General features: G+C 48.5%; 1 protein-coding gene across 2 annotated transcripts in view; it reads right to left on the reverse strand.

Moving 5' to 3' along the window:
- The window catches only part of LARGE1 (LARGE xylosyl- and glucuronyltransferase 1), a 398,411-nt gene extending 384,148 nt beyond the window's left edge, over window positions 1–14,263 (reverse strand). For both annotated transcript variants that reach the window (XM_047066747.1, XM_047066746.1), the window contains exon 1: window positions 14,143–14,263. In XM_047066747.1, the coding sequence (XP_046922703.1) occupies window positions 14,143–14,248 (106 nt within the window). In that variant the 5' untranslated portion in view covers window positions 14,249–14,263. The remainder of the gene's footprint in view (window positions 1–14,142) is intronic.
- Between the last annotated feature and the right edge of the window lie 1,856 nt (window positions 14,264–16,119).

Genomic DNA, 16,119 nt, shown 5'->3' on the forward strand with positions numbered 1-16,119 from the left:
CCATGCTGTCATCACCAACCTGACCGTTATCAAATGCAGGTCCTACAGCCCATGAGCTGAGGAAGGGAGCTGAGGTCAAACACCCAGAGGAAGAAGGGAACCTACCTAGCAGAAGGAAAGATCTAGACTCGCGTCCAACCTCCCCGGCTTGCCAGAAGATAAGGCTCACGCTGGTGCGCTTGTTAAAAACACAGGCACCTGGGCACCTCAGCAGCAGAATCTCAGCATATCCCGGAAGGAGACCAGGATGATGAAGAAATCAGAGCCCAGAGCTCCAAGACCCACCGGCCAGGCCTGTGCGGTGGCCCCCACTTTTCCTGACTTCACCCACCACACTCCCTTCTCCAGCGACCTGATTTCTCCTTGCCCTTCTACAAAGGCACTGAGCACTCACCACTTCCCACCGTTCCTTCTGCCTGAAATGCTATTCCTCCCATCTCCACCTGGCTCTGCTTAAATGTCACCCAGCAGAGAGCCCTGTCCAACCACCCTATTAAAACAGCACCTTCCCCTCTCCTGACGCTTTCACCAGCACCTTGCCAAACTTTATTTTTCTTTGTAGCACCCACCACCACTCAGCAGAAGAGGAAACTGTCCATGAATCATTTCTGCCCCTGCACCAGAAAGGGAGCTCCGGGAGACCAGAGGACATGCTCATGGGATTGCAAGCTCGATCCCCAGTGTCGCAGAACAGTCCCTGGCTGTGTTTGTTGAATGAATGAAGGTCCTCGGTTGATCCATCAACGGCTCTGAAGCTCAATGACCTCATTCGAGACAAAATACTGCCTTCCCTAATGGAGTTGGGGGAGGGTTATTTAAATGTATGGGAGAAAGCTTCTGTGTGGCAGCACCATGCTACTTAATCGTCATGGCTACCTACTGGTGCAGTGGAGAGGGTTCCCACCTAGGACATCACCACCAGCTTCAACAGCCCGCACCTGCTCGGTCAGGAGAACTCCCGGGTAGGCAGAAGATGGGGCACGGACTGCCCTCTGCTGGAGCAAAAATGACAAATACCCATAATCGAAAGGGCCCACCCTGGAAAGACCAGGAGCCTTGCATCATCAGGATCTCTTTAAGCCACTCTGGAAAACGGTGTGGAGGTTCCTCAAAAAATTAAAACTAGATCTACCCTATGACCCAGCAATAGCACTGCTAGGAATTGACCCAAGGGATACAGGAGTGCTGATGCATAGGGGCACTTGTACCCCAATGTGTATAGCACTTTCAACAATAGCCAAATGATGGAAAGAGCCTGTGTCCATCAACTGATGAATGGATAAAGAAGTTATGGTTTATATACACAATGGAGTACTACTTGGCAATGAGAAAGAATGAAATATGGCCTTTTGTAGCAACGTGAATGGAACTGGAGAGTGTTAAGCTAAGTGAAATAAGTCAGGCAGAGAAAGACAGATACCATATGTTTTCACTCTTATGTGGATCCTGAGAAACTTAACAGAAGACCATGGGGGAGGGGGAGGGAAAAAAAAAAGAGAGGGAGGGAGCCAAAGCATAAGAGACTCTTAAAAACTGAGAATAAACTGAGGGTTGATGGGGGTGGGGAGGAGGGGAAAGTGGGTGATGGGCATTGAGGAGGGCACCTGTCGGGATGAGCACTGGGCGTTGTATGGAAACCAATTTGACAATAAATTTCATATTAAAAAAAAAAAGGATCTCTTTAAATATTTCTTTTGAGAGAAAGAGAAAGAACATGAGGGGGGCGGGGGAAGGGCAGAGAGGAGAGAATCCTAAGTAGGCTCCCCACTATCAGCACAGAGCTCAAAGCAGGGCTCGACCCAAGAACTGTAAGACCCTGGCCTGAGTCGCCAAGATCCTTCTGAATGGCACAATCTTAAACATTCAATTCTGGTGATTCCTGAAGCGATTTTCTTGCTTCAGAGAGCACAGTGTATAAAGCACAGCTAACCACAAAATGACTGCGAATCTACTCCAAATTACACACAATGGATTCCTTTTCACCTGCACAAAAACCCTGTTAAATAGGGAGCAGCACCCCACTGTTAGAGGGGACCAGTTGGGGGGCGCCTGGGTGGCGCAGTCGGTTAAGCGTCCGACTTCAGCCAGGTCACGATCTCGCGGTCCGTGAGTTCGAGCCCCGCGTCAAGCTCCGGGCTGATGGCTCGGAGCCTGGAGCCTGTTTCTGATTCTGTGTCTCCCTCTCTCTGTGCCCCTCCCCTGTTCATGCTCTGTCTCTCTCTGTCCCAAAAATAAATAAACGTTGAAAAAAAAAAATTTAAAAAAAAAAAAAAAGAGGGGACCAGTTGGGCACAGAGGGGTTAAGTTCCTTAGCGGACAACACACAGCATTGGCGGGGAGGTTTGGGAATTAGAGGCAGGTGTGCCAACGCATTTCCAGCCCTAGAAGACAAATCTGGTCACAGAGGTGATTCATCATGGAGTCAGAGGATGGTCCTCTCCTCTCTGTTACCCTTCAATGTCCTCACTACAAGGCCATCCATGTGAAATAGCTTCACTTCTCCAAGCACGGTTCCAAGGTCCCCAAGTAGCTGCGGGTGCATTGACGACCACAGGTTACGGGTCTCAGTCTCCCCACTTCCTCCCCCTGCTTTCCAACACCTACAGGGAATGCTGGCAACGTACAGAAATGTACTGAGGGATGGTTCCAGCCACACTGCCAGCCGAGACACAAGCTTAGTTTGTCCAGTTCTGCCGACTTCAGTGGCCTCTGTGGGCCTTATTTAGACCAGGGGGGTGATCGTTTGCATCTTTCCAAGGAGGACCTTCTAACACTCTAGGAAAACAGGAGAGGGGGAAGAAAACGTCCTCAAGAACTGTCACTCTGTAAAGACACTCTGCTCAGCCTTCACAACAAATGCATGAACTACAATGCTGCTTCCCTTTCCACGGGGGAGTGCTGTGAACTCCCATGTCTACTGTCCCTCTGACTTAAATCATGCCACCTGGCTCTCAGGAACGTGTTCACCACCCCCACCCTCCAACAGCCCCTGCCCCGAAGTCAAGTAGTTTTCAGAGGTTTTATCTGCTTAGGTTGTAAGGCTGCCCAAAGAAATCCTTAAATTCACTCCCGCTCTTAATTGTAGGAGAGTCTTCGGCAGAAGCAAAATGCAATCTGCACTATAAGACTAATCGAATTCTCTGCTACGTAAGCCAATATATGGCTAATAATAATCCTGCTAGCCACAGAATATGGTTTGCCCTCTTCTCAACCAAGATGGGTTTTGTCTTGTCCTTGTCTGAAAACCTGAGCATATGGACTTTTTTTTTAACGTTTATTTTATTTTGAGAGAGAGAGAGAATGAGCAGGGTAGGGGCACAGAGAGAGGGAGAGAGAGAATCCCAAGCAGGCTCCACGCTGTCAGCACAGAGCCCAACATGGGGCTAGAACTCACAAACCATGAGATTATGACCTGAGCTGAAGTTGAGTGGGACGCTTAACCGACCCAGCCACCCAGGTGCCCCTAAGCACAGGGACTTTAAAATCTCCTCTGCCAGCCGTCTCTGTATCTTCAAGTTGAGAAAGGGCAACGTGCAGGACCTTTTCGGGGCAGGCCTGAGTTCATGTGCTGGCTCGAAGTTACCAGCTGGGTGACCTCAGCAAAGGAACACAACACCCTGAACCTCAAGTTCCTCATCCGTCAAACAGGAAGGCGTGAAGCTGTCTGGAGGAAGAAATGAGAGAACGTAGGGCACATCCCCACCCCGGCACATGGCAGAGAGTAAGCCAGGAAGTCCAAATGCAAAGCCTGAGCCAGCCAGGGTCAACCAGGGACCTAAGCAAATCCCAGAAGCACTTTCTTCTCAATCCAGCTCTGTGTAAAACAACAGTGCACAGAGTGACATAGGGATCAACCAGGAAGGATGGCTCGGTGACAAACTGGAATGTCCATGCACTGGGCAAAGGGACAGCCACTACCCAGCTCCAGCCGATGGCTGCTAGGATGAAAAGTGGGTCTGGTTTGCTAGATCTTTCCACGCTGTTAAGCAAGGTCAGAAATCATGATTTTTATGTGCGCTCTCCCAAGTTTTAATGGTCAAAAATCCAGTTAAAAACAGTAAAAGCAGTGTACCGGCCAAGCACAATGCAACTTCGGGCCAGATGCAGCCACTTTCTAACCAGAGACAGTAAGTGTTATCCCTTCCAGGTTTTCATGTCCAATAAAAATTTTCTTTCTTGGGGCACCTGGGTGGCTCAGTCAGTTGAGCATCCAACTTCAGCTCAGGTCATGATCTCATGGTTCATGAGTTGGAGCCCCACATCGGGCTCACTGCTGTCAGCACAGAGCCCACTTTGGGTCCTCTGTCCCCCTCTCTCTGCCCCTCCCCCATTTGTGCTCTCTCTCAAAAATAAAACATTAAAAAGTTTCTTTTCCTTTCTTTTCCAGGCACAAGGGTTTTATGGAGATGCAGGTCGGCTGATTAATGCAGATGGGAACTTTTATCCAATGTGGCTTGGAATCCATATTAAGAAATACTATCACTTTAATATTAATTGGAAATTGTCATTGCTGGAGTTCTGGTTAGGAACACTGATCTCATTTCAAAGTGATGGAAACACTCTTTCAGAATTAGGGCTTTATGAGCAAATTTCAGATCTTGAATCAGTGCTGTGATCAGGCCCTCACAGGAGGCGTGTGTGTCCAAATGGTACGGTGGATCAGGAGGGAAAAAAGAAGGAAACGTGGTGAAATAGGAAGTGTTAAATACATATCCCAAAAGAAAAGTTTCGTGTTTAAAAGGTATTTGAATTCCAAAGTTAAACAATGACAATGATTCGTAAATCCCAAAGGTTAATAAAATTCCTCTTATCTGAAAAGAAGGCAAACCCCACAAAATCTCTTCAAATTCAGTTAACTATCAATAGAGTTGCAGTGTTTTTTTATACTACTTTATTTTTATTTTTATTTATTTCTGAGAGAGACAGAGCACGAGCAGGGGAGGGGCAGAGAGAGAGGGAGACACAGCATCTGAAGCAGGCTTCAGGCTCTGAGCTGTCAGCACAGAGCCCGATGCAGGGCTCGAACTCACGAACCGTGAGATCATGACCTGAGCTGAAGCTGGACGCTTAACCGACTGAGCCACCCAGGTGACTCTGCATAGTGTTTTGTTTTTTGTTTTGTCTTTTTTAAATAACGCATGCAGAAAACAAACAAGCCGATGAATATTCACAAAGTGAACACCCCTGTAGTAATCACAGGTTAAAAAGTCACCTGGATTACCAAGTCTTCCTTTGGCTCCTCCCCAGTCTCCTAGATCAACTTTTGTCTGCTTTTGTATTTACATAATTGAATCCTACCATACGTACTCTTTTGTTCAACACTATCTGTGAATATGTTCATTTTCATTGCTCTGTAGTACTTCACTATACAAATACGCCACTATTTATAGGTTTATTTTACTGTGGACGTACATTTCAGTATTTTCCTATGTGGCACTATTAATAATAATGCTGACGTGAACATTCTTGCACACGTCTTTTGTGCAAACATCCATACGCTTCTCTTTGGTATGTGACCAGGGACAGAACTGATGGGTTACGGGCTATGTTCAGGTTTAGGTGGTAACACCAAATCGTATTCCAAAGTAGTTACACAAACATTTTACGTAGAATTAATAGACCATCACAGGGCTCTCTGAGTGAAATGCCCCCTTTCTTTAGTTAAATTGGCATTTGAAATAAGAAAGAAGATCACTTTAAAACCTGTACCCCCCAAAGAGAAGTTCCTGTCCCTTCTTTTCAGAAAACCTTAGCCTATCATTGGTTATTGAATAAACACCTATTATAGAAAATATTATGGTTTACAATTGTTTGAACAAACAGATATGAATGCAATGCCTTTTTCATGAGGGGCAAGTCCTGCTGGATATTTATGTGTGTTAGAATTATAGAACCCCAAACTCCTAGAGCAGGATAAGACAGAAGAGATGGTTCCACATCCTTTTGTCCCTAGACAAGAGCAAGATGGAGGGGATGGGGAGGGTAGACTAGGGCCATGTGGAGGACCAAATAATGGCCCCCAGAGATGTCCGTGTCCTACTCCCCACAACCTGTGAATCCTGCACACTTCTATGGCAGGAGGGACTTTGCAAGCGTGACTAAACTAAGGCTTGTGAGATGGAATGACTGTTCTGGGCTATCCAGGTGGGCCCAGTGGAATCACAAGGGTCCTTTCAAGAAGACAGGAAGTCAGAGAAGGAGACCTGAGGATTTCCAGCAGCAGGCTCAGAGTTAGAAAGCGTGACCTGAGGGGTGCCCAGGTGGCTCAGTCGGTTAAGCATCCAACTTTGGCTCAGGTCATGATCTCACAGTCTGTGGGTTCGAGTCCTGCATCAGACTCTGTGCTGACAGCTCAGAGCCTGGAGCCTGATTCAGATTCTGCGTCTCCCTGACTAGTGCTGTCTCTCTCCAGCTCTCAAAAATGAATAAAGGTTTTTGAAAGGAAAGGAGAGGAAAGGAGAGGAGAGGAGAGGAGAGGAGAGGAGAGGAGAGGAGAGGAGAGGAGAGGAGAGGAGAGGAGAGGAGAGGAGAGGAGAGGAGAAAGAAAGAAAGAAAGAAAGAAAGAAAGAAAGAGAGAGAGAGTAACCTGAAGGAGCTACACTTCTGCCCTTGAAAACGGATCCCCGCTGGGTCCTCTGGAAGGAACCAGCCCCGCCCGACAACATCTAGGCTCTAGCCTACTAAGACCTGACTAGATTTCTGACCTCCAGAACCATACGATAACAAATGTGTGTGTCTTTCAGCACTGAACTTGGGGTACTTGGTTACAGCGGCCGTAGGAAACGAACACAAGGTGGCTGCTGGGATTAGTAGACCCCAGGTTTCCTAACACTTGGTCAAAGATTCTAACCATGAGCTCCTCCAGGAGGTACAGCCAACTGATGACAATCAGGGCCATTTTCTCCACCCCAGCAGGACCGCCAAGAATGCTTTATGATCAAAAGCTGGTGCGAGAAAAGTAAAGGTCACCTTAGCAACCATCTCGGAGCTGAACACAACGGGGATGGATTTCAGCCACCCTCAGGGTCTAAAATAAGGAGATGCTTTGGGGCCCCAAGTGAGAAGCACAGTTGTGTGCAGGCCCGCCGTGCCCGCAACTTGGGCTCCGCTCACTGCTGCCTCCCTCACATCCTGTTTCATAGGCTTCCACTCGGCATGAACAACTAGGATACGCTGGCCAGGAAAGCCCTTCATTTGTGACCTATTAAGAACAATTTGTATACTTTCCATTTCATTCTGCATTCAGCACCCTGTGTTTTTGCACCCCATAATCACCTCATTATGGGGTTCATTTGGGCCACTGGCCGGAGGGCGTGGCTTACATCACAGCTGCCACAGAGACTCATCCCAGGGGATAGACACCAAAACCTTGAGCAAATCATTCACTAGCACCTCGCACACTCCAAACTCACCAACCTTGGGGCACGGTCTCTGGGCTGAGGGAAGTGGACGGGAGGCTAGGGAATCGGTCAGGTTTGGACACCGCCCTCCCACCTCCCCTTTTCCACCGTTCATGCGCCCCGTGATCCCTCACAGTGAAAAGGAAAACGCTTTCACTTACAAGTCCTTGGTTTTCAATGCAATTCTTCAAAACAGTCAAATGTCAGGCCCTCGTTTCTTTCTGCTGAAATTTATCAAGACAACTCTCAAACCATTCATTTTAGGAGTAATTTGTGTTGATAAGAATGGCATGAACAGTGAACTAAAATGTGGGTGTGGGCTGAAACCAGTCCAGATATTAATATCCTGTGCCTGTTCACGACACCAGTTTTAAATGCTCAGGACTTTGCATCCTCTGAAGACATTTCCTTTTGAAAGCACCCGCACCCTCCCTGCCCTGCCTCCCTGACCATTGAAAGCTTCCGGCCTGAGCTTCTGCACAGAGCTGGTCATAAATTATCAGAAGGCAGCATGTGTGAAAAATCTTCTGAATGGCCGAAAAGCACGCTTTCTCCGCATGCTGGTAATTCAGTAACAGCTGAATACCATCTCCATGATGGGCAGAAGAGACAGAACCACAGCCCGTAAATAAAACTCACATGCCCATGAGATAAGGTGATTCTGGTGGAAAATAATACGCATGATCTAAATTCAAACAGAGGTGTGTTTAAGCAGAATTACTCAAGTCCAAGAATTCACATTCCATCCAGAATTAAGGGGTGGTTCCTGGAGCCATATTCTGAGGTCTCAAAATCACAGATGCTCAGGGCTCCGGATGAGCCCTTGGCTACCAGAGACCCCTGCTTCCGTCAACATCCGGACTCCCACCCAGTCAACATTCACTAAGGCCCAACTAAGAGTGATGCCCAGACTCTGAGAATGGAAAGATAAATAAAACAGCCCCTTGTCTCATGAAACCCAAAAGTGAGTGGCCAGAAAGACACCACACAAGCAAAACATCCCTTGATGAGTGCTGTCATAGAAGTTTCCACACAGAATCAGACATTAGGGGAAAATGACATTGAATTTGGGCATTGAAGATGCTGGCTGGGAGGAAGGGTAGTGGGGAAAAAAAAAGAAATGTATACTGGACAGAAGGAACAAAGAGCAAAAATTGAGAAGTAGGAAAATAGATGTTTTCTCAAGGCGTTCAACGAAGCACTCACCTGAGTAAAGATGGAAATTATGAGCTAAGGGAAAATGTCTGTGAAAGACCCCAAGCAGTGACCACGAGTATGGAGAGAACCCAGAGGGCAACGGTGAGAGCTGAGAGCTGTCGGCATTCAAAGCCAGAAGAGGGCATTCTTCTCTCATTCATTCATTCATTCATTCATTCAACAAACAATTCTCCTGACGCTGGAGTAGGTGCTAGTGACAGAAAGATGAATAGAAGAAAACCACTCCATTCCCTCCTAAGGCTTGTACTCACTTGTGAAGACAGGTGATTAAAAAAAAAAAAAACAAGAAAAGGGGCGCCTGGGTGGCTCAGCCAGTTAGTGGTCTGACCGGCTCAGGTCATGATCTTGCAGTCCGTGGGTCCGAGCCCCGTGTCGGGCTCTGTGCTGACAGCTCAGAGCCTGGAGCCTGCTTCGGATTCTGTGTCTCCTCCTCTCTCTCTGCCCCTCCCCTGTTTACACTCTGTCTCTCTCTCTCTCTCTCAAAAATTAATAAAGAAATTTTAAAAAATAAAACACAAGAAAAGTAATTAGGGTATGAAGAAAAGAATGTAAAAGGAGTTTGTAGACGTGGCAAAAGCCAACCTAGCTAAGGGAGAGGACCCATCATGCTCAGCTGAGACCTGAGGGTCTAAGTCAGCCCAGCAAAGAAGGAGGGAAGGAGGGGGGGTGGGCGGCGGGGAAGGATGGAAGGGCAGCAGTGTCCCAGGAGCCAGCATGTGAGAAGACCAGCAGTCTCAGAGGGCAGGTGCGCACAGCACCCGAAGCGAATCCAGTGTGGCTGATGGAAGACAGGAGGGGACATAAGGAAACAGAGGCAGCACAGCCGACAAGGAGCAGGATGGCCCCGCGACTGAGCTCTGGCCGCTCTCTGGAGGGTGGAGGACACGTGAGACAGCAGGATGTTCCATCAGCCACGACCACAAAGGATGAAGGTGAACGGCTGAGCCAGGGCCACGGCAGTGGTGAAAGGCGGGAAGCAAAGACGTGGCCGGAAGAGGCCACAGTCAGGTGCGACAGGATGTGGCACCCGGTGATGGAGAAACTAAAGAAGGAAGCAAAGACTCCATGCTTTGAGCTTGATGGACGGGTAGCTGGGAATGGTAACTGAGATGCTACAGGAGAAAAGGAGGATGGGGGAGGAAACGAAGGAAACAGGGTTGAGGAACTGGGGGGCTGAAGTGCCAGCAAAGACATCCCCTGATCAGCATCTGTAACCAGCAGGCACCTGGCCTTTGACAAACAGCTCTGCGAATGGGGATCTCATCACTTTCCAAGATGCGGACTCCAACACCTGGCAAGTCGAATCTGCGATTACAATAGTTTTTTTCTTACATTGAGTCAATGCCTGTTTCCTCATAACTTTTATGCATTGATCCTGGATCCACACTCAGGAGCAAATCACAGGAAGCCGATTCCCTCTTCCCGACATATTTGCCATTAACTGGAGAAGATTCTGGCCATTTCCAATTCATTCACGTCAGATGCTTAGAATAGAAAACTTCCAGAAAGTTAGTGCCCCAATAGCCCCAACAGGTGACATTCATTTTTTTTTTTTAAATATACTCTTTAAGTTTATTTGTTTTGAGAGAGAGTGAGAGAACGCAGGGGGAGCAGAGAGAGAGAGAGAGAGAGAGAGAGGATCCCAAACAGACTCTGCACTGTCAGCACAGAGCCTGATGCAGGACTTGAACTCATGAATCAGGAAATAATGACCTGAGCCGAAATTAAGTGTCAGACGCTCAACCAACTGAGTCACCCGGGTGCCCCAGGTGACCTTCAGTTTTATGTCACTTCGTGTAGCAGGAGACAAAGGCCTAGAAAGAGCAGTGATTGTACCCCAAATCACCCCACTACTCTGGCTCAGCTGATTTGGAGCCTGAGGCTACCAATCCAGGATACTCTCAATAGATCTTACTGCTGTGTGTCATCTAATTCGAAAACTTTATGCAGGAGGCATCTGCATCTCTGGGAGAGTCTAGGCTCTGCTCTCAAGAGATCCATCGAAATTAAACGGGGTTGAAAAATAAATAAACTCACATAAAATATAAATAGCATCCCCATGAATACAGGCAGCAACTCTGTCCCTTATTTATGGCTCCACCTGCCTTGAACAGAAAACTCAAGGGGGTCAATAAACGGATTGCAAAGTTGTTACATTTTTTTTTTTTTAATTTTAACATTTACTTATTTACTTTTGAGGGAGGGAGAGAGAGAGAGAGAGAGAGAGCACAAGCAGGGGAGGGGCGGCAACACAGAATCCAAAGCAGGCTCCAGGCTCTGAGCTGTCAGCACAGAGCCCAACACGGGACTTGAACTCACGGACCGCGAGATCATGAGCTGAGCTGAAGTTCGATGCTTAACCGACTGAGCCACCCAGGCGCCCCAAAGTTGTTATGTTTAACTGCAGAGAAAAGAATGTCTCCACAGGCTCTTTTGCAAATGCACTGATATCTGCTGACAACTGGCAGGGGCTCCACGGAGGTACCTTTGTCTCCCAGTACATACTCAGCCTTTTCTAGAGCCTCAGGATCTCCGGGTCATCCTGCCCTACATGCCCCGCCCCCCCCCCCCCCCCGCCCCATGCTGAGCTCCCCGTACCACACGGCACTTGTATTTACACACCTCTCATGTTGGGTGTTTCACTACCTCCCAGGGCAGCTCATTCCAGCCCTGGACAGGATGATCCTTTATTAGGATGAGTTTGACAGCTGGCTCCCTGCCATGTCCCTCCATAGATTCTGGGGCCATCTCTCTTTCGGGCGACAGCTCCTTGACTGTTTGTGGAAGCCGATCATGTACACCTGGAGCTGAACCTCTGCTTCTCCAAGGTAAACTGCCCCAATTCTTTCCACTATTCTGTATGTCACAAGGTTTGGATTGGCACTGACATTTGCCTAGACTCTCCTGAATGTGCTGACTTGTCTAGATTGTCCTCCAAGTGTGGCATCTAGAAATAAATGCTGGGGTCCAGCTGTGGATTAACTGATACCCCAGAAAAGGCATCTATCCCCACTGTCATTCTAGCTGGGATACTTCTGTTAACATACTCACATCATCTAGCCCCTATTTAATGCAGTTTGTGATTTGGTCCCAAGGGGAGGATTTATTATTAGCAACACGTTGGTAAATAGGGCACCTCTTTGCAGTCTGTACAGGTCACCGCAGAGTATTATTTCCTCAATCCTCTCTGTTTCCTGTCGTCTGTCTGATAGTCTAACACAATCATTCAAAGTCAGAGATAGTGGTCACTCCATCAGCCAAGGCTGGCCCAGACAGCAGGAGGCTGGAAAGGAGACTTCTAGCTGACATCAACCTGCCACTAAGCACAGCCAATTATACATTCTCCATATCTCAGATCCACTCCTAGTCTCCTCTTTGGGAAAATGCACCATTTACCTTTGGGGGCCATTTTGAGTCCCTCATTCTGACTCCACGTATTTCAGGGAACTCCTCTTTACCCTAAGACCAAAAATAGGCACCTCCCCCAGCCACGGTGATTGGTCTCTGGACCACAAGTGACCAGAGGCAATCCAATCAGGCAATACTGTGGAAGCAGGGGGAGGACGAACTCCTCTTTCCACAGGCACTGGTGAGTGTAAGTTGTAAACTAAAGCTTCCTCTGTGGAGATGAAACTGCCCTGAAAGAAACCAAGGCGGAGAAATGGAGAGCAAAGGCAAGAAGGGAGACTGCGCTACAAAAATATCATTTGAGCCCCTGGATCCATCCCTGCCTGAAGCCCATCCTACATTTGAACTTACTGGTTTTGTTAGCCCCCAAATTCCCTTCTTGCCAAAATCATTTGGGGTTGGGTTTTTATCAACGAGTGCAAATGAAAATTCTGCAACTTCCCTCTGAGGCACCCAGAAAGGTCATGTGACACCTTGTCAAACCCCTAAGCCAAAGTGTGATACCTCACTGGAGCCCCCATCTACAACATGGTATTGTAGTTACGAAGCTCAGATCTCGAGTCCAATAACACAGGCCTATCCTGATGGGCTTTGGGGTCTTGGACAGATCACGGAAGGATTTCTGCCTCGCCCTCCTCTTGTATACCTACTACATGGGATTACTGGGGAGAGCGAGACAATGCATGCAAAGCCCCTGCAACGATAACTGGCCCGCAGAAATGTCTGAAACACTGGCATGCTCATTATCGTTAATATTGTTACACCATTAGTATCATCACTAGTCCCGTTATATTGGCAGGGTCAAGGTTTTCACGTGCTAACCCTGGAGCGGCACTGGGTGCTCTCAGCCTTCTTTTACAAGGGCTTTTCCATCATCCCTGGCCCAATGCTTCCTTCTGTCTCTTCTAGGATCCACATCAACTCACCTTTCTCCCTCTGATCTCTTTGCCAAAACTTAATCATCCACTGCCATGGCATAATTTACTCCATGTAGCTGCTCATACGGAAACTCCTCGACTCCAGGGATGTATAGGGCAGGACATACGGGCCCTTTCCTGCTCTACGGGCACACAGCCACCCCGATCACACTCAGTCGAGCTAACTCAGGGCAAATCTCACAAAGTCCACAACTCCTAATTAAAAGGTAGCCTTGAGCTGTCAAAAAAATTATGCATAAAGGAAATGTTTAAAAACACAGTAGTGACTTCCTCGAGACAGATTTTCATCGGAGATTTTTTTGAACTCACTTATGGGCGTAAATAAAAAGAAAGTGTCCTCCTCGATGATGCTCCCATCCCTTCCCTCCCTGAAGCTTAGAAAACCACCTTTGATACGCGAAACACTGCGCCGCATTTGAAACTGCTGGCTGGGAGAATGGCCAGGCTTGTCTTCTCCACTGATTGCTGAGAAGCGACGAGGATCGGCGTTTGTTTTCATTGGCTTGGGGAGGGCCGCTCCTCTGCTTGCACGCCTCCATCCAGCCAGTGTGACCATCATCTTTCACACCCAGCCAGGCCTGACACCCCAACCGCTGCCTCCCGCGGCACCCTGGGCTCCATGCACGGCAGTCCTGTGCTCACCTGTCGTCCCCCCACCCCCCCCCCCCACCGCATTGTGAATGTCCAGATCTGTGATCGCTGCATTCCCAGCACCTGGTTCGGCACAGATGTTCAACAGCAGCAGCAGCAGCAGCAGCAAGAGTCACAACAAAATGTGAAATGTGTGAATGAATGAATGAATGAATGAATGAATGAATGGAAGAATGAATGAAACAGCTGGCTCTATGCGGTTGAGAAATCTCTCCAGGGCCCAAACCTTCCGCCCGCTATTGACACAGCGACCGACCTGCAGAGCTGGTAGCTGACATTTGTGTAACCTCCACCATCCACTGCACCCAGGTGCACCTTACTTCGTTTCTGTTTCTCTGTGTTCCTCCTCACGACGGACTCCCTCCAACACCAACACCCGTGTAAGCCCCACGCAAGTCTCTGCCCAAGCACCAACGTTCTCCTGCTCCACACGGTGACCCGGAGGGGGCTTCCGAGGACTCTGGGACGGCCAGTGTCCTTTTTCTTCCCTCTCCATCCCTCTCCCTGTGAGGAAGCCTCCTTCTTACCTTCAAAGCTCCCAGCAAAGAGGTAAAGCCAGGTGATGGCTGGGATGCAGAGAACAGTCAGCGAGGCAGCCAGGAATTTCCGTCTCCCTCTGCAGATTCCCAGCATCCTCTCAGAAGTGACAACCCCTAATCCCAGCGCCGATTCTCTGCCCGGAGCACGGGGTCCTCGGCCTCCCTCATAATACTTTCTGAAAGGAAGAGCAGAGAGGAAGGGCTGAGTTCTTAGCACTGTAAATGGATGCAGATCGCAGAGGAGAAATACCCTGTAGGTCGTGAAGGTATCGGACTCGTCCACAATCTCCTGCTAACCTTCTATTCTGAGACAAGTGCTACAGTCTTGCAGTCTATCAGAACAGAGACAGCTCTTTAAAAAGTAAATGAGGGGCGCCTGGGTGGCTCAGTCGGTTGAGCGTCCGACTTCCGCTCAGGTCACGATCTCGCGGTCCATGAGTTCGAGCCCCGCGTCGGGCTCTGGGCTGATGGCTCAGAGCCTGGAGCCTGTTTCCGATTCTGTGTCTCCCTCTCTCTCTGCCCCTCCCCCGTTCATGCTCTGTCTCTCTCTGTCCCAAAAATAAATAAAAACGTTAAAAAAAATTAAAAAGTAAATGAATAAAGGATGATAAAAAGTATGAGGTCTCAAGGGACACCTGGGTGGCTCAGTCGGTTGAGCGTCCGACTCTTGATTTCGGCTCAGGTCATGATCCCAGGGTTGTGGGATGGAGCCCCACGTCGGGCTGAGCATTGAGCATGGAGCTTGCTTAAGATTCTCTTTCTCCCACTGCCCCTCCCCAGCTTATGTTCTCTCTCTTTCTATAAGAAAAAACAAAAACAAAAAACCCTATGAGATCTCTCCCTTCTGCCTCTGCCTCTCTCTCTCTCTCTCTCTCTCTCTCTCTCTCTCTCGTGTGCGCGCGCACACACACACACACACACACACACACAGGCATGTATTCTATAGTGTAGGTTAGCTTGCAGCAAGAATGTGACAGACTGAGATGTGCACAGAGCTCTGTGGAAAGACAAATGAAGTTTCTGACTGATGCAGGTGTGGCCAAGATGGCAGAACCGTTCCTGAGTTCCAGATAGGAAGAGCTGAGGAAGGCACTGGAGGCTGACTGATGGCACACTCAGAGGAGACGAGACTGCACTGGCCACATCATCATCTGCAGGGGACTACAAATGGATCACAGTTGATAACCCACAAACACTCACCAGGGACTATCTTAATAGCTCCCGCCTTTAATACAGAAGAAGATATCCAGAAAAGCATGGAAACAATTAAAATGTGCAGAAAATGGAGAGGAACACAGATAACCCACAACTCATCTGCAGAGAGCCAGTCCTAAGGTCACGCAGAAGACTGGCTGAGACGTGTTCAAAGAGGGAGGAGAGGGTCAATTCTCATGGAGCAGGGGCCCATGATCCTTCACCTGGGTATCTGACCACAGGTCATATGCCTTACAAAGGAATTTAAAACCCGACAGACCATGCAATCTCTTCACCTATATCCTAATGTGGATGTCACAATGGCTGCAGGTGGGATGCGGGACCCACATGTTAGGAGCCTCCCAAACAGGGCGGAAGCTACTATTGCAGGTACCTATACAAGGCTTCCCATCCCCAAAGAACACTGTCCATGAAAGAGCTGGCTTTGCTGTCCCCTTGGGTAGTCCCACAAATGTCCTTCCCTCTGCCAGAACCCCTAAGCCCCATGTGACTATGGTCTGGTTGAACTGTCTCCCCTCCCCACCAGCCTTGGCGTTTTCGGGAGACAGACACCCTGTCCGCTCATCTTACATTGGCCTAAGACTTAGCATACTGCCTGTCACCTGCTGGCTGGCTGATAACTGTCTGCTTAACGTACAAATGGAATCAGAGTCTAACCAAAAAAAAGCCTTTCGGAGCTTTAGGAATTTGGGTTCAGCAAGTTGCCAGCAATAAACACCTAATGGAGCCAATCTCAACTGTCAGTGCCAG

The sequence above is a fragment of the Lynx rufus genome, unplaced genomic scaffold (assembly GCF_022079265.1).
Source record: "Lynx rufus isolate CCGP_SWC_20201006 ecotype Redwood Valley unplaced genomic scaffold, mLynRuf1.p SCAF_7, whole genome shotgun sequence".
NCBI lineage: Eukaryota > Metazoa > Chordata > Mammalia > Carnivora > Felidae > Lynx > Lynx rufus.